This window comes from Erinaceus europaeus, chromosome 3 (genome assembly GCF_950295315.1).
Source record: "Erinaceus europaeus chromosome 3, mEriEur2.1, whole genome shotgun sequence".
In the NCBI taxonomy this organism is placed as follows: domain Eukaryota; kingdom Metazoa; phylum Chordata; class Mammalia; order Eulipotyphla; family Erinaceidae; genus Erinaceus; species Erinaceus europaeus.
In genome coordinates, this window is record NC_080164.1 from 87,454,861 (window position 1) to 87,477,916 (window position 23,056).

The 23,056-nt window shown below is 42.7% G+C and overlaps 1 protein-coding gene across 5 annotated transcripts in view; it reads left to right on the forward strand.

The window, feature by feature from the left end:
* The first annotated feature begins 4,556 nt into the window (after positions 1–4,556).
* Positions 4,557–23,056, forward strand: part of MTIF2 (mitochondrial translational initiation factor 2) — a 45,606-nt gene continuing 27,106 nt past the window's right edge. Inside the window, exons 1-4 of one of the 5 annotated variants that reach the window (XM_060187636.1) lie at positions 4,566–4,675; positions 8,993–9,215; positions 9,953–10,064; positions 21,940–22,111. In XM_060187636.1, coding sequence (XP_060043619.1) covers positions 9,000–9,215; positions 9,953–10,064; positions 21,940–22,111 — 500 coding nt within the window. In that variant the 5' untranslated portion in view covers positions 4,566–4,675; positions 8,993–8,999. Of the gene's footprint in view, positions 4,676–8,975; positions 9,216–9,952; positions 10,065–12,867; positions 12,955–21,939; positions 22,112–23,056 lie in introns of those variants that run through there. The other 4 variants (XM_060187634.1, XM_060187637.1, XM_060187638.1 and 1 more) reach the window with 4 other exon arrangements.

Below are 23,056 nucleotides of genomic sequence, written 5' to 3' on the forward strand. Positions count from 1 at the left end.
CAAAAAAAAAAAAAAAAACCAAACAAACCAGACTTTCATATTGCAGATTGGGGATCCTAGAGTTGCTAAGAAGTGCTTTTGGGGGTGTAGAGTGGGAGTGCAGTGGGTTAAGTGCACATGGCGCAAAGTGCAAGGACCTGCTGTGTAAGAATTCCGGTTCGAGCCCCAGCTCCCCACCTTCAGGGGAGTCACTTCACAGGTGGTGAAGCAGGTCTGCAGGTGTCTTTCTCTCCCCCTCTCTGTCTTCCTCTTCTATCTCAATTTCTCTTTGTCTTATCCAACAACAATGACATCAATAATAATAATAATAGCCACAGCAATGATAAAACAACAAGGGCAACAAAAGGGGGGAAGCCTCCAGGAGCAGTGGATTCGTGGCACCGAGCCCCAGCAATAACCCTGGAGGAAAAAAAGGAGAGAGTGAGAGAGAAAAAAAAAGAAAAGAAAAAAAAGTGCTTTGGGGACCATCCTGCTCACTGGGATAGAATGAAGGGGATCATGTGTGCTGGACTTTGTCTTTTCCTCGCCTCCCAGTCTTTCCAAACACATTCATTGGAGCAATGCTTGTATCCATTTTCATGGGAGGGTTCCAGATCACAGTTTTCCTTAACAGCACAAGGTGCCTCTAAGTAGAATATGGTGAAGATGTGATGAATAGCATCCTCCTCTCTAGCTAATGTTTATTTATTTAATTATCTTTCTTTCTTTCTTAATATCTAGGGTTTTCACTGGGGCTTCACACATGCACAACTCCACTGCTCCCAGTGGCTTTGTTTTCCTGAGAAAGGAAATGTGATAGTCTGGGAGGTGGTGCAGTGGATAAAGCATAGGACTCTCAAGCATGAGTTCAGTCCCTGGCAGCACATGTACCAGAATGATGTCTGGTTCTCTCTCTCTCCTCATATCTTCCTCATGAATCAATAAAATCTTTGGGGGGAATAAAAAGAGAGATGCACGTGGCAAACTGTGTTCTCTACTGGGTAAGCTATTTCCAGGCCCCAGCTAGCTCCTTGGCTATTCAATAATTAGGATACACTACTACCACCACCTAGTGGCCACTTATCATAACATTGACTTCACATTTCTACAATTACATTCAATATTTTATTAGATACTTTTTAAGTTTTTTTGTTGTTGTTCATATGAAAATCATTTATTTATTATTAGATATAGACATAAATTGAGAGGAATGGAGGAGATAGATAGAGAGAGAGAGAGAGAGAGAGAGAGAGAGAGAGGCTTGCAGCCCTGTTTGACTACTCGTGAAGCTTTCCCCTGCAGGTGTAACCAGGGCCTTGAACCCAGGGCCTTGCACATAGTATTGAGTGTTCTTAACCACGTGCGCCACTGCCTGGCCCCTGATTGGCATTTTTATAACACTTATTTTACTGAAACAACCAGCACTTGCTTTTAAATAGAGTTCTCAGTGATTCAGTCCTAAAGTCATTGGTAAGCATTCACAGATGTAGGGTGGGGCTGGAGTGTTCAGGTATCCCTGCATAAGGAATAATTTAAATTATAAAAAAGTTGCTGAGGGGAGTAGGGTGTGAAGCACATGTGGTGCAAAGTGCAAGAACCAGCTACGGTTCGAGTCCCAGTTCGAGCCCTGGCTCCCTGCCTACAGGGGAGTCCCTTCACAGGCGGTGAAGCAGTTCTGCAGGTGTCTATCTTTCTTTCCCCCTCTCTATCTTCTCCTCCTCTCTACATTTCTCTCTGTCCTATCTGACAATGATGACATCAATAACAACAATAACTACAACAACAATAAAAAAAAAAAGAACCAGCTAAGGTTCGAGTCCCAGTTTGAGCCCTGGCTCCCTGCCTGCAGGGGAGTCCCTTCACAGGCGGTGAAGGAGGTCTGCAGGTGTCTATCTTTCTTTCCTCCTCTCTATCTTCTCCTCCTCTCTACATTTCTCTCTGTCTTATTTAACAATGATGACATCAATAACAACAATAATAACTACAACAACAATAAAAAAACACCAAGGGCAACAAAAGGGAAAATAAATAACTAAATAAATATTAAAAAATTTTTAAGTTGCTGAAAGATAACACAAATAGTAGAGAATCAGGACACATTGATGAGGTTGTCCAGGGAAGTCAGGATGGACTCATAGTAGTATCGGCAACTTGGTGGCTGATAGGTGGTAAGATACAAAGCAGGACAAATTGTTTAATAATCAGGAACCCAAAAGTAGGAATGGAGCAGATGAAATTGGGGCTCTTCATATGAAAAGCAGCTAGAAAGTCTATTTCAGGTATGTTCCAAGGGGGCCAAGACTAGCAGTTTTTGCCTAAGCCTGACAGCTAACATACAGGTGGACTAAAAATATTGTCTGGGAAGATGGTGACAGAATTGAGAATAGGACTAGAAAGCTGGATTAGGGTAGAAAGTAGCTCCCAAACGTGAGGAATATAATGATATATAAATATCATTAACTGTTAAATGCTAACCTCATCAATCAGACCTAGGGTCCATATATATTCATATTTAGCACAGGAGTCTGTGTAACCTCTGAGTCCCTGTCAATCTGAGCTCATAGTCCATAGTCACAGCTGGGAACATTCTAGGCTGCACTCATTTCAGGACAAGTTTTCTTCAAGGGGAAGAGTAGGTTGACCGAGCCTCCCTTTGAAGCAATCCCTACCGTTGCTACTTTATAGTGAGGGCAAGGTCCTGGAGAGGCCCACAAGAGGGACCATGAGATGATGATGTTCCTGATGGAAGTGACCAGTGATGGTATAGAGAGGGATCTATTAGAGATCTAGGTCCATCATATCTATGTGAGAATCCAAGGATTCCCTGACTAATGCCCCAGATCATCATCTGGGGTGGGGTGGCCCAGATTGGCCATTAAGTGAGCCAGTCTCTTATCCTTACCCAGCTTTTGTAGTCCTTTATTTATCTGGCAAGCTTAGATTTTCTCCCAGTATAATTGGCTAAGAGATATGCTGGATATGTATAGTTAAGCGCACATGGCACAAAGCACAAGGAGTGGCGTAAGGATCCCAGTTCGAGCACAAGGCTCCCCACCTGCATGGAGGTAGTTTCACAGTTGGTGAAGCAGGTCTTCAGGTGTCTATCTTTCTCTTCCCCCTCTCTATCTTCCCCTCCTCTCTCAATTTCTCTCTGTCCTAACCAATAACAATGACAGCAATAACAACAACAATAATAATAACAACAACGATAAACAAGGACGACAAAAGGGAAGAAAATAGCCTCCAGTCCACAACGACCCTGGGTTCATACTCCCAGAGGGATAGAGAATAGGAAAGCTCTCAGGGGAGGGGATGGGATATGGAGATCGGGTGGTGGGAATTGTGTGGAGTTGTACCCCTCCTATCCTACAGTTTCGTTAACGTCTCCTTTCTTAAATAAATAAAAAGTAAAAGAAAATAGCCTCCAGGAGCAGTGGATTTGTAATGCAGGCACCCAGCCCCAGTGATAACCTGGCAAAATAATAAATAAATAAATAAATAAATAAAATGAAAACATGAATTTAAATATATATATATATCAACTAAAGGACAATTATTGTCCCCTATGACAAACTCTATTATAATGATCAAAAAAATAAAACGCAGTAAAACTTACGGTTAACTTAGATCCCACTTAAACCCTAGGTCTACTCCCTCCCCAAATTGAGGCCAAACCCCATAAATCCAAGACTGGTTTGGATACAAAAAAAAAAAAAAAAAGACACTCTATGATTTAACAACTGGTTTGTGCCCTTTTTTTCTTTAGTGATAGGATTAATGGTTTACAGTCAATAATAGTTTGTACATGTGTGACATTTCTGTTTTCCAAATAAAAATCTAGACACACACACCCCACCTAGGCTATATACATTTTAAGGGTCTATTTCTCCTAAAAGTCTTGAGTAACTTTCCTTTGAGTATAGTCACCAACCAAGGTCCCTCTCCTTGCCAGAGGAGCAGTAAGGGACTTTCTTTTTAATGGGGGGGGTGGGGGGGTGGGGGGAGATAGGCTTTCTTCTTTTTTTTTTTTTTTACTATTATATTCATTTATTTAATAGAGACAGAGAAATTGAGAGGGGTGGGTGAGTAGGGGGAGAAACAGAGACACTTGCAGCCCTGCTTCAACACTCGTGAAGCTTTCCTCCTGCAAGTGGGGGAACGGGTTCTTGAACCCGGGTCCTTGTGCAGTGTAACATGTGCACTCAACCAGGTGCACCACTCCCAGGCCCCCAATAATTGCCTTTGTACAAAAGGGAAGGACTTAGGGCAATATAATATCTCATCTCATCTCATCTCATCTCATCTCATCTCATCTCATCTCATCTCATCTCATCTCATCTCATCTCATCTCATCTCATCTCATCTCATCTCATCTCATCTCATCTCATCTCATCTCATCTCATCATCTTATCTTGTGTTATCTTGTGTTATCTTATCCAGCCCGGGTGCCATTACTGACAGGCTGAGCCTTCATGGTCTCAGATTGGGCAAGCGTCTTCCCTCAGGGCACCGGCCCTGGTGATCATGGGAAACGATTCCCTTCGGAATGAATTTCCTGACGAACCGCTTCCGAGACACCGGAATTTGTGAGGGGGGACCACCCAGGTGACGGACCCAACTCTGTTCTTGGGGCTGCAAAATATGCTGTCTCCTTGGCCCCAGAATACGGACGCCGCGGGTCTTCCGTAGGAGCTGAGTGAGTGGGGCCTCTTATCCGGGTCTTTCCGGGTGGGCGGCTGTTGTGTGGCCCAATGCTCGGCGGCGCAGGTCACCAACACTGTGCGCTCGGACGTCTCCTGGCGCGGCCCCACGCGGACACAATGAAGGCGAATGTGGGCTGCCGCTCTATTTCCGGGCTCGGGTTCGAGGAGCAAACTCCCGAAGGCGTCATTTATCTACAGTGGTATATATATATATATATATATCTTTCAAAGCAGTTGAGAGCATCTGATTCTTGCACACAAAGGTTGCCAGTAATGCAACTAACATTTCTGGGGCTCCAGCCCCTCCTGTGTTTCTGTGACTTCCGATCCCGCTTACAGGAATTGAAGGAACACGGGAGCTGGAAGCTGCCCTCGGGGGTGGGATGATATGGACAATCCAGTTCCTCTTTTTTTTTTTTAATTTTTGTATTCTTTCTGTAGAACAAAGGACTTCAGACAAACGCAGGCTCCCTTGGGGCTCTGCTCCATTATCCGCCCTCCATCCCACCCCCCACCGTTCGTTTTTCTGGTCCATTACCTGTCTGTTGTAGTCCATCTCCACGTAAGGCTTCTCTTGTTTTGTTTTGTTTTTAACCAGAGAACTGCTCAGTTCTGACTTACGGTGGGGAGGGGGGGATTGAACTTGGGACTCTGGAGCCTCAGGCTTGAGTCTCTTTGCATAACCATTATGCTATTTACCTCCGCCCTACAAAAGGCTCTTGAACCCACTCTGTTCATCTGTGCTCTTTGTCCTTCTGGTTTTCTTGTTTATGTATTTATTTCACCACTCCCGTCACCAAAGGTCTGTGTCCCCACCCCCATCGGTAACCACTATGGTTCTCCCACAGTCTTGAAAATGAGTTGCCATTGTTTTTTCTACATTTGTATGTTCAGTTGTCTATGTTCCACATATGATGAAACTATTCTGGAGCCGACCGTCACCTCCTTACTTGCTTCACTGATGTCCTTCTGGTTTTCTGCTCATTTTCCGCAAAGGTTCAGGGTTTTTCTGTCTCTGTCTTCTCTGTGGGGGGAAATGGAGGGAGAGAAAGAAAAGAAGGAAGGAAGCAAAAAAGAAAGCCATGGTCTGGGAGGTGGCTCAGTGGGTAAGACATTGGACTCTTGGGGCCGGGTGGTGGCGCACCAGGTTGAGTGCACATGTTACAATGTGCAAGGACTCAGGTTCGAATCCCCGGTCCCCATCTGCAGTGGGAAAGCTTCACAAGTGGTGAAGCAATGTTGCAGGTGTCTCTCTGTCTCTCTTCCTCCTATCCCATCCTTCCCTCTCGATTCCTAGCTGTCTCTATCCAATAAATAAATAAAGATAAGGAAAAAAAGTTAAAAAAAAAACAAAAAACATTGGACTCTCAGGTATGAGGTCCTGAGTTCACTCCCCAATGGCACTTATACCAGAATGATGGCTGTTTCTTTCTCTCTCTCTCCTCTTATCTTTCTCATTAGTAAGTAAATAAAATCTTAAAAAGAAAAGAAAGCTTGGAGTGGTAAGATCCAGTCACAATAAAAAATAACAATAAAAATAATAAATAATTCCTAAAGGAAATTCTGGGAGCTTCATGATCACTCTTCACCTCTCAGCCTTTTTTTTTTTTTCCTGTGATTTGTTTTATTAGTGATTGGGCAGTGATTTACAGAATTATCAGATTTCAGGTGTGTGTGTGTGTGTGTGTGTGTGTGTCCACACTCCCCAGTGTGTGTGTGTGTGTGTGTGTGTGTGTGTGTGTGACCCCACTCCCTGTCTCCTTACCCCCTCTAAAAACCACCATGAATTTCACAAAGTTTGGATACTGGGTTGACTTGGTAGATGAGTTTCTCAATGTATATGAGCATCATTATATGGGACTTTAAAAAAAATTTTTTTAAAGGTTTATCTATTTTAGTGAAAGAGAGACACACAGTGCAGAGACACCAAAACAATGCTCAACTCCAGCAAATGGTGGTACTTTTATGTTGAATGTGAGACTTCGGGGCTAAGTCATAAAAGTCTAGTCCACAGGCATTGTGCTTTTACAATTTTATAACATAACCACTTTAAATTACAAATAAAAATAAAATTTAAAAAAATAAAGACAATTAGCTTTGAGGAGAGAAACTCTGGTTTGTTAAACTTTGATTCAAAAACACCAAACACAATTCTTGAAATAGGGTGCTCTAGACATGTTTACTGGGGAAGAAGCATCCGGGCTCATTCCCCAGCACCGCCATCAGCCAGAGCTGAGCAGTACTCTGGTAAAAATAATAATGATAATAATAATGAAAAAAGGAACATACACTTCTTACATTATTTTAGTTGTTTTTTAAAAAAACTGAAAAAACAAGCAAAAACCCTGAAAAGCAAAGCTATAGATATGAAGTCTTGAGAGTAGAGGAAATAGAAGATTCAGAGGACAAAAACGATACTGCTGATTTCTAATCTTAACTATTGAGTTTCATTGTAATTCTTTCTCAAATTCTTTTTCATTCCATAAGTGATACTCATGATTTAGCAGATATTTCCACTCTAAAGCACTTGGGGAGATAGGAAAAGAAACAACTGTTGTATTAAAAGGACATTACCAAATACAGGGAACATATGCAAAATTCAAAGATTAGCCGACAAGCTGCTGGAGATTATAGGTATGTCAGAATCACAAAAGATGGGGAGCTAAGTGTGACGAGATCATGGAAATGAGGGCTGGTGAAATAGCATAGTGGTGATGCAAAGAGGCTTTAAAGCCTAAACCTCTAGTGTCCCAGGTTCAATCCCCCACACCAACATAAACCAGAGCTAAGCAGTGCTTGGGTTAAAAGGAAAAAGTGAAAGCTAGCAGGGAGCAGGCAGGCACAAGGTTTTTAGATCACATATTTAGAAGATGTATGTTAAACCGGAGGGTGTATGGGGGGGGGGGGGGGAGCGGTGCTGGGAGGCATTTAATAAGAGGTGCTGAGATGCTGGCAGAATTGCTCAAGTGAGCGAACATTAGCCTCGCACACCTGACACCCCCTATTCAGTCTTGCCACAGCTTGTGCCAGAGAGGTTCTCTCACTTCTCTTTTTTTTTCCTCTCTCTCTACACATCTCTGTCTGGTGAAATTCTCTCATAGCTATTAAAAATTAAAATATTTTTTTAAATAGGGTAATTAACTTGTGCCTGCATTTTAGAAACTTCACTGTAACTATGATCTGGTTAGCTGTTTTAAGAATGAAAAGAAGGGAGTCGGGCAGTAGTGCAGCGGGTTAAGCAGAGGTGGTGCAAAGCAGGAGAACCGGCATAAGGATCCCGGTGAAGCAGGTCTGCAGGTGTCTGTTTTTCTCTTCCCCTCTCTGTCTTCCCCTCTCCATTTCTCTCTGTCCTACCCAATAATGACAACATCAACAACAACAATAACTACAACAATAAAAATAAAAAACAAGGGCAACAAAAGGGAATAAATAAATATTTTTTAAAAACGGTGGTGCAAAGCGCAAGGACCGGCATAAGAATCCCGATTGGAGCCCTGGCTCCCCACTTGCTGGGGAGTTGCTCTACAGGCGGTGAAGCAGGTCTGCAGGTGTCTGTCTTTCTCTCACCTTCTCTGTCTTCCCCTTCTCTCTCCATTTCTCTCTGTCCTATCTAACAATGACGACATCAGTAACAATTACAACGACAATAAAAAAAAAAAGACGCTGTTTGAAGACACTCCAACTGATGTGATTTCTTTAAGGAGAATAAAGAAACTGATGTCTAAAAAAAAAAGACAAGGGCAACAAAAGGGAAAATAAATAATTTTTTTTTAATTTAATTATTAAAAAAAATAAGAATGAAAAGAAGAGCCCTTTACAGGTTGGCTATTGTGCTTCATTTCTATTACAGGGAGAAATTAAAAGTAATAACAGTTAATATCTTGAAAATGCTTAGTATAAGAAGCTGGGGCAGTAGCACACCCATTTAAACACACATAGTAATAAGGCAAGGATCCATTTTCGAGCCCCCAGCTCCCCATCTGCAGGGGTATGTTTCACAAGCGGTGAAGCAGGTATGCAAGTGTCTTCTCTTCCTCTCCTCCTCTCTCAATTTCTCTCTGTCCTCTCCAATAAAATGGGGGGAAAATAACTACCAGGAGCAGTGGATTTGTAGTGCCAGCACCGAGCCCCAGTGACAAATCTGGAGGCAAAGAAAGAGAATGCTTATATGGAATCCCATTTCTCTGCCCAGTTTTAGTTTATTGTAACTCTAGCACGGTGCTCTGCATGTAATAGACAGCCTATCAATGTTTGCTAACTTGGTTTCAATCTTAACTGAAACATTATTTTCAGAATTTTTTTCCCCCTAGGAGAAGGATGAACCAGAAGATAATGAAGCTGGAGCACTTGCTGCGAGTTCATGCCCTTTATAGACAACTACACAGCCTGGGTAGACGAACACTAGCAGAGCGGAGACATGTGTTTTCAGCTTCGTGCCCGGCATGGACAGCTCGGCCAAATGCCTGGCCCTGGCAGACAGACACTGTCCTCAGAGCTGCTTTATCTCAGTATAGGCTGATAGTAACAAAACAGGTAGTTGCAGATTTCTGTCTGTTATCATTCTAGACCATGTAGGTGAGAATGCCTAGAGCTGTGAATCAAAATCCATTCGGAGTATTTTGTCCTTTATTGAGTCATTATTTCTGAATGCTGTGTTCCAGGCAGTAGATCCTTTTATTTGTTTGTTTTATTGTTGGATAGAGATAGAGAAATTGAGAGGGGAGGGGGGCTGGGTAGTGGCACATTTGGTTGAGCTCATCTGTTACAATGTGCAAGGACCCCGGGTTTGAGCACCCAGTCCCCACCTGCAGGGGGGAAAGCAAATAAAGATAATAGAAAATATGGGGGAAAGGGGAGATAGGGAGAAAGAGATAGCCACCTGCAGACCTGCTTCACCTCTCATGAAGCATACCCTTCTCTGCCCCCCCCCCACACACACACACACAGGTGGGGAGCAGGGGCTCAAAGCCAGGTCTTGGCAGATGGTAATGTTCTCACTCAGCTAGATGTGCCACTGCCAGCCCCCTCAGGCAGTAGTTCCTTGTGAGGAAGGGTAGTCACTTTTCAGTAGTGCTGATAAATTTGACTATACAGAAATCAGTTTGTGAAGGATACGGAATTTCACATTTTAGTCCAGATTTTAACTGCTTATGAGAGTGCTAGTTGACATTAATAGGAGTTGTGCTAATAATGGATATCCCAGAATAAGTATGAATTAGAAACTAAAAAGACTTTTTTTTTCTGTTTTATACATTCTGAATTTTTAATAGGAAGGAAGACCACAGAAACCTCAGCCATCTTCCACAAAGTCTAAAAAGGAGGTAGAGGTATGGATTGGAATGACGGTCAACGAGCTGGCCAGAGCAATGAAAAAAGACATAGGTGAGCCGGCTAAGTTTATAAGGAAAAAAATATGGGAACCTGGATACAGGGTATATTATTTGCAGTAAAACTAAAAGTTGGGAGTCGGGCGGTAGTGCAGCAAGTTAAGCCCACATGGTGTAAAGTGCAAGGACTGATGTAAGGATCCCAGTTCGAGCCCCCGGCTCCCCACCTACAGAGGAATCACTTCACAAGCAGTGAATCAGGTCTGCAGGTGTCCATCTTTCTCTCCCCCTCTCTGTCTTCCCTTCCTCTCTCCATTTCTCTCTGTCCTAGCCAACAACGGCAACATCAATAACAACAACAGTAATAACTACAATAAAATAACAAGGGCAACAAAAGGGAATAAATAAGTAAATAAAGTCTTTAATTTCACTGGTGTTTGGATACAGGATTTGAACCAAGAGAGTTTGGTTCCTGAACCTACACTATTATTTATAGACCAAATTATGTCTCAAAAACTGATATTTGGGGAGTCAGGCGGTGGTGCAGCGGGTTAAGCGCATGTGGCACAAAGCGGAAGGACCAGCGTAAGGATCCCAGTTCAAGCCCCCGGCTCCCCACCTGCAGGGGAGTTGCTTCACAGGCAGTGAAGCAGGTCTGCAGATGTCTTTCTCTCCCCTTCTCTGTCTTTCCCTTTCCATTTCCCTCTGTCCTATCCAGTAACAATGACATCAATAACCACAACAATGTTAAACAACAAGGGCAACAAAAGGGAAAATAAATATAAATTTTCTAAAAAACCTGATATTTGTGGAATCCTTTGCTGTATGTGGAGAATTAGGTTGGAGCTCACATGGGAGCCTCATGCAAAGGGTATACAAGAGCAGTGGGTAGTACTGTGGTAGCTCTCATATTCTTTCTGTCACTCACCCTCTAATGAAAAAAAATAATAGAGTCTGCCACAGCAGTGGAATTACACAGGCCCACAGTTCTAGTGAAGACCCTGGTGGCAAGAAAAAAAAAAGAACTATTTTGTAAATTGCATCAGAGCCAGACTCAAATATGCTTCCTGCCTGAATGTATCATCAGTTTTGTCTGCACACACACTTAAAGGAAATAGAAATTAGCCCATTGTTTTTTCCTATGTAACTTTTCCAGTTACTTAAAAAAACTTTAAGAGGTGGTAGCACACCTGTTTGAGCATACATGTTACAGTGCACAAGGACCCGGGTTCAAGCCCCATCCCCACCTATGGGGGAAAGTTTCACAAGTGGTGAAGCAGGGCTGCAGGTGTCTCTCTCTCCCTCTCTATTACTCTCTTCCCTCTCAATTTCTAGCTTTCTCTATCTAATAAACAAAGATAATAATTCTTTTTTATTTTTTGCCTCCAGGGTTATTCCTGGGGCTCATTGCCTGCACTAAGAATCCACTTCTCCTGGAGGCTATTTTTCCAATTTTGTTCTCCTTGTTGTTGATATCATTATTATTGTTGTCATTGCTGTTGTTGGATAGAACAGAGAGAAATCGAGAGAGGAAGGGAAGAGAGAGAGGAAAGAATGATAAACACCTGCAGACCTGCTTCACCACCTATGAAGTGACCTCCTTGCAGGTAGAAAGCCAGAGGCTCGAACCAGGATCCTTACTCCATTCCTCGTGCTTTGCGCCATGTGCACTTAACCCACTGTGCTACTGTCTGACTCTCATATAATAATAATGAAATAATAATGAATATATGAAATAATAATGAAAGTGAGCAAATGAATATGATCATATAATTTAGGACTTTCCCCAAGGAAAATTCTGTACTGATAAGTTTTTATAATTTGTATGCAATACATGTGATTTTTGGAATTTTATCATTGTCAAATAATAATGATAAGTAGAGCAAGCTGAATACAACCAAAAGGCAGTGATTTTTTTTTCCCCCTGGCATCAGGGCTTCTTCCCTGCATCCTGATGGATTCCTACATTTTTCCACTAATCTCAGACAGTCCTAGAAGGAGAGAGAGGGGAGACACCACAGCACCACTCCACTATTCATGAAGTTTCCTCTGGCATAGAGTGTGCAGCTCCTGTGTGGTGCCAGGAACTCGAATCTGGGTGCTTGTGCATTCTACAGGGTGAGTTACTCCCCAGACTGATAATTCTGACTGTATCATTTAACCCATAAATCTTGCAATGTTGCACAGCACAGAAGGTGGCACAATAGATAAAACACTGGACTCTCAGGCCTGAGGTCCTGAGTTCAGTCCCCAACAGACTGATACTCTAGCTCTCTGTCTTTTTTATTACTGAATAAATCTTCGAAATGTGTTTAATCTTTCTGTGTCCCTAAAAGTTAAGGATTATTTAAGGTTACCATTTATACCATACACGCTGATAACCATCATAATTTTGTGTATCATCAAATTAAATAATTAAAATCTAAATTTAGGAGCTGGGTGGTGGCACACCTGGTTGAGCACATATGTGTGGCAAACGTGATAACCACTACACTACGGAAACTGGTGAGCACATATGTTACAATGCGCAAGGACCCGGGTTCAAGCCCCCCGTCCCCACTTGCAGAGGAGTCGCTTCACAGGCGGTGAAGCAGGTTGGCAGGTGTCTTGTCTTTCTCTCCTCATTTCTGTCTTTCCCTCCTCTCTCCATTTCTCTCTGTCCTATCCAACAACAACATCGATAAGAACAACAGTAACTACAACAATAAAAACAACAATGACGACAAAAAGGGAATAAATAAATATATTTTAAAAAAAAAACATAGGATAAGAGGGGCACAACTCCACACAATTCCCACCACCAGAACTCTGTATCCCATCCCCTCCCCTGATAGCTTTCCTATTCTTTATCCCCCTAGGAGTATGGACCAGGATCATTATGGGATGCAGAAGGTGGGAGGTCTGGCTTCTGGATTTGCTTCCCCGCTGAACATGGACATTCACAGGTCGATCCATACTCCCAGCCTGCCTCTCTTTCCCTAGTGTTGCAGGGCTCTGGGGAAGCGGGGCTCCAGGACACATTGGTGGGGTCGTCTGCCCAGTAAAGTCTGGTTGGCATCATGGTAGCATCTGGAACCTGGTGGCTGAAAAGAAAGTTAATACATAAAGCCAAACAAGTTGTTGACTAATCATGAACCTAAAGGCTGGAATAGTGCAGATGAAGAGTTGGGGGGTCTCCATTTTGTAGATAGCTAGTAGGCCTATTTTAGTTATATTCCAAAGGGCCCATGACTATGCTAGTTTTTTGTTTGTTTTGTTTTGTTCCCTGAGCCTGAAATCTGAGATGCAGGTGGATCCAAGTTATTGTCTGGGGAGATGATGTCATGGCTGGAAAAAAAAGGACCAGAAAGCTGGCTCAGGGAAGAGAGTAGCTCCCAAATATGGGAAAGGTGTATAAATATTGTTGGCTGTAAACCCCATCGATTTGATCTGATCTGGGGCCCATATTCAGATTAAAAAATCTGAATTTAATTTTATAAATCAGTTCTCTGAGCCCAAAACTAGTTTGCTATTTTCTGTTTGTTTTGAGATGCTGGGGCCTCACAAATACATGATCTACCACTCTTGGTCAAACTTTTTTCATTCTTTTTATATCAGATTGGGTGTGGGGTATTGGGAAGTTACCGAGGAGAGAGAAAGTAGACACCACAGCACTGCTGTATGGTGTGTGAAGCACTCCCTATATTATGGCCCTTAAACCCAGGGCCTCAGGTACAGTGAGTTCTCTACTGGCTCCGCAACTGATTTTCTGTGACTTAACTAAAAAGTGTTTCTTTGAAGTTTATTTAATATTGTAGTCACATGTGTTCTCAGTTAAAGGTAGTTTTTATAAAGACAATTATTCTTTTTTTTCCATTTTCCCTTTTGCAGCCTTTTTTTTTATTATTGTTGTTGTAATTATTATTGATGTCGTAGTTGTTAGACAGGACAGAGAGAAATGGAGAGAGGAGGGGAAGACAGGGGGAGAGAAAGAGAGACACCTGCAGACCTGCTTCACCACTTGTGAAGCGACCCCTGCAGGTGGGGAGCCGGGGGCTCGAACCAGGATCTTTACACCGGTCCTTGCACTTTGCACCACGTGTGATTAACCCACTGCACTACCGCCCGACTCCTGATAATTATTCTTAACTACATTATTAACAGCATTGGTACATTTATTTTTCCGTCAGTGTAGTAAAATAACTTGATATAATACATCTGGGTGAAATATTTTAGGGCACTTTTTCTACATGTAAATATTTAAATCATAGGTAGAAATCAAATAATGTCAGTACTATGTGCATTTAAGACAGGGAGAGACTATCCTTATGTGTAAAAGCCTCAAAAGTTTAGGATAATGGGAAAACTAGTTATTGCATTATTAGGATTTTGAACATTATGAGAGACATTTATTTCTGATAGGACAGAGAAAAATTGAAAGAAAGGACAAGGAGAGGTAGAGAAGGAGAGAGACAAAGACACCTGCAGCCTTGCTTCACCACTCATGAAGTTTCCCCTCTGCAGGTGGGGAGCTGGGGCTGGGTCCTCGCCTGGAGTGATGTATGTGCTTGACCAGGTGCAGGTGCACCACCACCTGGTCCCCAGGATTTATACTTCCAAAGTGTTTATTGTCCTCTGCTAACCTGTTCTTACAGGGGAAAAAGTGTTTTCTCTTTTTTTATTAATATTTATTCCCCTTTGTTGTCCTTGTTTTATTGTTGTAGTTATTATTGATGTCGTCATTGTTGGCTAGGACAGAGAGAAATGGAGAGAGGAGGGGAAGACAGAGAGAGGGAGAGAAAGATAGACACCTGCAGACCTGCTTCACCGCCTGTGAAGCGACTCCCCTGCAGGTGAGGAGCCGGGGCTCAAACCGGGATCCTTACGCTGGTCCTTGTGCTTTGCGCCCACGTGCACTTAAATTGCTGTGCTACCGCTCGACTCCCTGTTTTCTCTTTTTTTATATAGATCATTTTATTGGGGACTGTTGTCACAGGTATACAGTGTCATATCTCCCTGAAAAAAGTGTTTGCACACCACACCCTCCATCAATTATCCTTTTCCTCCACATGGGACACTGAGTCTCCATCCCCATTTCCTCCTCTTTCCACCTTTTCCTCATTAGAGTCTTTTAGCATTTTTTTTTAATTATTTTAGTGTTTGTATGAGAGAGAAAAAAAAATCAGAGCATTGCTCAATTTCTGATATTTTTATCTTTTTATTATTATTATTGTTTTGTGATGTCAAATAGAACCCAGGGCCTCAGGCATATAAGGCATGCACTCTACCACTGAGCCATCTCCCTGGCTTCTTCTCATTCAGAACACCTATTGTCTTCATTACTTGGAAGAAACAATAGTAGTGTGCTAGGGCTGACTCGCTTCACCTGTGAACCCATTACTAAATCGTGAAGAATGAATGTGAACACAGCCATTTTTTTTTCTCCTTTTGTTGTTGCCAGGGCTTCACCACTGTGGGCCAGCCTTTTATTTTAGAGAGAGGGAGAGATGCCACAGTACCAGAGCTTCCTCTGGTGTCATGATGCTCCCCTGTGGTGCGCCAGGAGCTCAAGCATGGGGTGCTCCCAGGTGAGCTATCTTAATGACCTCCAACAGTTTCTGGTTCTGTTAATTAAATTATAACTAATACTCATCAGAACTTCTCCCTTCCTAACTCTGCCTATGTCCCTGAGCTTCTTTAGATTCACTGTACTTACGTGGCAGAAATTCCATATTGCAGGGTACTAGTTTTCACTCCTTCCCATCTCTTTTCAGTGACTTTATGCTGACAACATGAAATAAAATAAGGGGGGAGAATTTGCACCATGGAAATTGAGAAATGTTTTAAGTTTCATGGTTTTAATTTTTATTTATTATTTATTTATTTTAGAAACTTGTAAGTAAAGAGTTACTAGCACATGACTGGGGAGACAGCATAATGTTTCTGCAAAAGACTTTCCTGCCTGAGGTTCCAGGTTCGATCTCCAGCACCAACATAAAGCCAAGGCTGAGCAGTGTGCTCTGATCTCTCTCTCTGTGTCATTCTCTCTGTATCTCTCTTTCATTAAATAATAAATTAATAGGGAGCCCAGCAGTAGCACAGTGGGTTAAATACACATGACACAGAGCACAAGGACTGGTGGTGGAAAGGTCCCAGTTCGAGCCCCTGGCTGCCCACACGCAGAGGGGTGACTTCAGAAGCGGTGAAACAGGTCTGCAGGTGTCTATCTTTCTCTCTTCCCCTCCTCTCTAAATTTCTCTCTGTCCTATCCAACAACAACAGCAGCAATAACAACAACAACAAGGGCAACAAAAATGGAAAAAATGGCCTCCAGGAGCAATGGATTCATAGTGCAGGCACTGAGTCCCAGAGATAACACTGGAGGCAAAAAAATTAATTATTAATAGAAGGAACAGAGTAGGCAAAACGTTTACAATCTTGTGGGTGCAAGGGAATAGAGAAAAAACAATCCTGTATATCAATAGCTATGATTGGAATTCCCGTGGGAATCGCAGAAGCAAGAGGCGAACCCAAACCCGCATGGTTATATTAACTGCATGGAGATTTGGAGGAGGCACCATTTTCCCGAGCGCTTTTTAATCACAAAGACAGGAGTATTCCATGGGCTTCGGGAATGGTGAATGTGTCCCAAGGGCCACTGCTCCACCCAGACAGGCTTATTAGAAAGCCAAATCTAAGCGGGGAGTTCTGTTACGAACAGTGACAGTATTGAGGGTGCTGGTCGAATATAGAAGTCTCACAGGAGTAGTGTGGCGCCTTGCAGAGGCATCTGAGGATATTAGCACATCAAGAGATTCCAGCAAGTCTCTGCCCAATAAATTGGTGCTAATATCAGCTATCAGAGGATGAAAGTGTCCAGTATTCCCTTCCGGGTCTTCCCACACAAGTGAATCTCATGTGAGGAAACTTGTGTCAACCCTCCAACGCCATGTAAACGTGGTCCTGGAAGGAGTTCCCAACTCTGGGGAACCTCTGCTTGCCTTTAAATTGTCTTGTCTGCTCTAGTATCAATCAAATACTTAAAAGGAATGTTACCAATCCTTACTGTCATAGTAGGGTGACCCCTTTCTAAAACAGGGGTGGTCCACAAAATCTCAGGCTCTGAATCTGCGCCGTTTGCTTGCTCCAGCCGGCTATTTTTACGCTGGGAGTTCCCATACGCCACGTGCTCCTCTTCCTGCTCACCCTCTGCTATTGTTACATGGCATAGTGGGCGGAGCAATGGATTGGATCCCGGGATGGGCTTTTATTTATGGAAGAAAGGCAGGACGCCTAGTGGACGACCCACTTGACTCCCTCTAGAAGGCGGGGCTGAGAGATGCCCCACACCTAGTTTAAGTCCCTGTTTAAATCTACATTCGGCAGGGGCGTGCCATTTCAATGAAACTTAGACCAACAATTTCTCCTCCAGTGAAAACCTTTCTGGCAGCTAGGACAAGTTGTTCGGGGACTCTGGCTCCCTGACTGGAAGTGGGGTCGTGGTTTATTTTCTGAACATTGGTTACACCAATGCCCTTGGCAACCGCACTGAAAGCAAGCCCCCTTTCACTTATGTAGGGTAGCTGCAAAGGCTTGTGTCATAATGGGTGCCTGATAAGAGCTTGATCTAAGCTCCTGTGTCTCTGGGTGTTCGTTTTTAAGACTGAGGCATGCCTGACAGAAGTCCGGAAGCATGCCATACCAGACAGTAGAGTGCAGGAGGAGAAAATGGGTGTCAGGATCATAAATCTTTCTCTCCAAACCTGATTGGACCCTAGTAATGAATTTAGCTAGGGATTCATCAGATTCTTGGCTAAGGGAGAGAATGAGGGCTGAGACTGCTCCCGTCAATGGTGTTAACCTCTCCCATGCTTGTAATGCACAGAGGTGGACCTGATCAAAATAACCAGGTGGAAACTTGGCCTCTGCCTGTTGAATTCCGGTTCCCAAATGACCCGTTCCAAATAGAGCCTCAGAATCCCACTCGGGCTGATTCTGGCTATTTCTCCAGGATTGCTGTAAACATTCATCTCTTAAAAACTGCCTCCCATTGAAGGAAGAGCAGGCCTGGGAGCATAGCGTGAGCTACGTCCCTCTAGTCTTATGCCGAAGGCCTTGTAAAATGGACCTGGTCCATGGAGTATGAACTCCGTCCTCCTTAATTGCCTGGAGAACTTTTTTAAGATCTATGGAGGAATACGGGTACTACACCTGAGGTTTCTGTCTATTGGGGGTAACGTTTACCAGGAATGTGTGGACTTGCTCCAGAGTAAAAGCTCCGTTGTGAAGCTGGCAAAGGTATTCTGTGTCCGATAGCGGCATAGCTGTGGTGGAAGGGCTGCAGAAGCGGCAGCAGCAGCTGGACACGTGTCTGCCAAAACAGGAGCCTCTGGGCAAAATGCAGATGGCTTAGGGTGGATCAGGATCGGAGCAGGCTTTGCTTTCTCTAGAAAGCATGTTTGGTGCTGGGTAAGTGGAATGACCATCTCCTTTAACTCTTGGATCGCAGCCTCAAGGTCCCTTAGCCTTTTGGGAGGGTTCCCTACATATCCCCTGAAAGCTGTGACCACAGTCAAGAGGATCCAAGGTGCGGCCCCGAGCAAAATGTCCCAGAGATATAAAAACTGTCTAGAGAAAAATGAGTAGAGAGCTTGGGAAACCTCTTCATAAGGAGGAAGGTCGCATGGCAGAGGGGTCTCAGAGAAATAAGAAGAGGGAGAAAAGGAACTGCAGTGCCTTCGTTAAACACGAGGCTACAGAGAGCCAAGTGGCCGTATACTTATCTGGGGTGCCTTCGTATGTCTGCCACTTGTGTGGAGCCAGTAGTCCCTGTTAAGGCATAAGACATTGGGTGGTGGGAATTGTGTGGAATTGTACCCCTCCTACCCTATGGTTTTGTTAATTAATCCTTTCTTAAATAAAAAATTAAAAAGACATTGGGTTGTGTCGCAGGGGAAAGAGAAGAGACCAAGAATTCATGGCGGAGCAGGAATGCAAATCTTTATTCATGTGGACGCCCCAGAGTTGGGTGTCAGCACAGCAGTTTAGGCCACATGGAGCTAGCAAAATGGCCACCTCCTGCTATACACGCCAGCCCTTCTCCAGGTCGGGATGCAGAAGAGAAAGAGAGCAAAACTGGGACAGCAGTGGGATTTATAGGGTAAAAACAGGAAGTGGCAAGTCAGAAACGGAAATGGCTAGGAAAGGGGGTGGAGCAAAAAAATAACCACATATTGTAGCATCCGTTGTTATTCCACTGTTTTACATTCACTGGGCTCTCCAGTACAAGTTCCTTTCTAGGTCTGGAAAGTCATTCTACAGTGTATACACTGATAAGGATTGTTTTTCTAATGCCAGTGATTTTATATGTACAAAAACTATTATCGATTTGAGTATACCTAAGCATTGTTGAAGTGCTCAGCTCTAGCTTGTATCTGTCTAGTTGAAAAGCACATATTCTCTCTAAATTTCTCTTTTTATACTTTGTATTTAAAATACGTTTATTTTATTTGGTAAGACAGAGAAATTGACTGGGAGGTGGTAGTAATGGAAAGAGAGCCACCTTCAGCACTGACTCCCAGTTTGTGAAAGCTTTTGCCCTGGATGTGGACACTGGGGGCTTTTACCCATGTCCTTGTTCCTGGTATCTAATTTTGATTATCAAGTTGTGAAACAGTGCTGTAGATGTCTTGCCCCCTCTACTCCCTTCTCTGTTGATTTTTCTCTATCCTATTAAAGAAAATAAAGTGTTACATAAAAAAAAAAAATTAAAAAAGAAAAGTAAATATTTTTATTACCAGAGCCCTGCTCAGCTCTGGCTTATAGTGGTTCAGAGGATTAAACCTGGGACTTTGGGAGCCTCAGTATGAGAGTCTCTTTGCATAGCCATTATGCTATCTACCTCTACCCCTTCATTCAGATATTCTTCATTGTCAAATTTGCCTGTTATGTAAAATATATTTGTAGCCTCAAAATGAATACACACAGTGCTGTTTGTAGTCACCCCAGACATTTAGATGGTTTGTTTGGCTTTTTTTAATTGGGGGATTAATGGTTTACAGTAAATAAAGTTGTTGGTACATGTATAACATTTCTCAGTTTTCTGTGTCTTTTTTATTTAGTGTAGTTTCTCACAGCTCCTATATGCAGGGTGGTTAAAAAAAAAAAAAGTAAGGTTTACTTATTAATGATAAAGAATCAAGACATCACTATGGCTCATGTGATGCAGAGGAGAGACAGACCAGAGATAGGAGAGACAGACCAGAGAGAGATTCAGACCAGAGACAGGAGAGGCAGAGGAGAGAAGTTCCTGGAGAGATTGAAATCTCTCCCCAACAGTCTACTAAACTCCTCTCTATCACACCTGGTTCTGGTCTCTTATTTGGGGATGATTTCTGCAACATTTTGGAAGCTGAGGATTGAACTCTCAGCCTCATGCTTGTAAGCCCAGTGCTGTAGCCACTGTGCAACCTCCCATGCCTCACAGTAAATGAATTTAATATGGCTTGGGAGGGATGCAGTGGGTAAAGCATTAGACTCTCAAGCATGAGGTCGTGAGTTCAGTCCCTGGCATCGCATGTGCCAGAGTGATGCTCTGGTGCTCTGTCTCCCCCTCTCAACAAGTAAATATTTTTCTAAAAATTGAAGTTACCCAATGCAGATATTTTTTGACTGAGGGTGATGGGAATGCTTCTTGTATCATAAGCAGGTGTCATTTGTTTGGTTTATTTATTGTAATTTTGTGTCTTTTGTTGGTTATTTTGCTATTTCAAAATGACCCTTATGTCTAATGGTGAGTGTAGTGCAATATTGCCAGCTATTTAAGAAAGGGGGGGAGCTTTAAATATGCCTTATAGAAATCTTACACGTTGAGAGGAGGGCAGGTGGTGGTGCACCTGGTTGAGCACACGTCATAATGCCCAAGCCCAAGGACCTTAGTTCAATCCCTTGCTCCCCACCTGCAGGGGGAAGTTTCACAAGTGGTGAAGCAGGGCTGCAGGTGTCTGTCTCTCTGTATCTATCCCCCCACTTCTCAATTTCTGGCTCCATCAAATAAATAAGGATAATTAAAAATTAAAAAAAAAACATGTTAAGCTCTATTCAGACATTAGTCATAGTACTGTTGGTCAAGAGTTCAGTAAATGAACAGGATATATTCTGTAAAGTGTATTTAAGCAAAGTATATATTGCTAGTTGATGAAGTGTAACCAGACACTCAAAGAGCCTGATCCTATGTTTTCCCTCAGAACAGCGGTTTTGTGTTTAGTTCAGGGCTCCTGGTGAGTTTATAAATTACAGTTTCCACAATTAATGGCAGTTGAGGTGCTTGACATATGTCATTGCTCAGTGCTACATATGTTCAGCATGTGGCTTAATGCTTTTTTGGTGGTTCTGATGATTCAGGAAGTACAGGAATACTTAAATATAAATGTACAAAAATGTCATTTGATGTAAATGTGTCATATTGAAAAGATTATGTTTCTGTTCAACTTCTTTTTGATTTATTAATAATAGATAAACAACTTATAGTTAATCCTTTCATTGTGTGTACTATTCATACTTTTACTTTTTAAAAAAGTTGCTTTTGGGAGTCGGGCGGTAGCGCAGCAGGTTAAGTCCACATGGTGCAAAGCGCAAAGACCAGCGTAAGGACCCCAGCTCGAGCCCCCCAGCTCCCCACCTTCAGGGGAATTGCTTCACAAGCGGTAATGCAAGTCTGCAGGTGTCTGTCTTTCTCTCCGCCTCTGTCTTCTCCTCTCTCCATTTCTTTCTGTCCTATCCAACAAAGACATCAATAACAACAACAATAATAACTATAACAATAAAACAAAGGCAACAAAAGGGAATAAATAAATAAATATTTAAAAAACAAAAAAGAAATTATTTTTTAAAAGTTGCTTTCTTGAACATTTAGTTCATGAACCTAAAAGTTTTTATCTTATTCCAAACAGATTATATTTTTGAAGCTTTAATGAACACAGCAGTGGACTTAGATTCTCTCAAAGAAGGCTCACGATTAGATGAAATCTGGATTAAAGAAGTCATAAAGAAAGCAGGCATGAAATTAAAATGGAACAAATTAAAACAGGACAAGGTTAAAGAAAATAAAGATGCTGTAAGAAGGTAAAATTTAACCACATATATTAGGAGTGGGAACCTAATTGTATTCCCATTTTTTGGTTTTCTGTTTGTTTCTTTTCTTTCTTCTTTTCTTTTTTTTTTTTTAATTGATTTAATAATGATCAACAAGACCATAGGATAAGAAGGGTACAATTCCACGTAATTCCCATCACCCGAGTTGCATATCCCATCCCTTCCATTGGAAGCTTTCCTGTTCTTTATCCCTCTGGGAGCATGGACCCAGAATCATTATGGGGAACAGAAGGTGGGAGGTCTGGCTTCTGTTGCTTCTCCATTGCTGTTATTTCTACCAGACCACTGGTCAGCTCTAGCTATTGGTGGTTCAGGAGTCAAACCTGGAGCCTCTCACATACATATTCTGTGTGTCGCTGCTCTGCTACCTCCTTAGCTGCACAAACCCGTTTCTTATACGTGCATGGTAAATTGCCGAGCTGCTTCTTTGGCTCAATTTTTATTCTGTATTTTTAAAGTGGGAGATACGGCAAAGCACTGCTCCACCATCCATGAAGATCCCTAGATGCTTCCGGGCTGCCCCCAAATGGTGCTAGGGATGGAGCCCCCAAGGCCTCCACATAGCGAGGCATGTGTTTGATCTGCTAAGTCATCTCCCAAACCCTTGTTCAGGAGTTTTAGGGGAAAGATTTAACTTGGAATTTTTTTTCCCTCACTAAAATGATGTGTGGATGACCCAGGAGGTGGTATTGTGGATAAAGCCTTGGACTCAAGTATGAGTTCCTGAGTTCCATCCCTAGCATCACATATGCCGGAGTAATGCTCTGGTTCTCTCTTTTCCTTCCTCCTCCCTTCCCCTTCCATTTAAATATATGTCTTTTTTTAAAAAAATGATATGTATCGGGAGTCGGGCGGTAGCGCATCGGGTTAAGCGCACATGGCACAAAGCACAAGGACTGGTGTAAGGATCCCGGT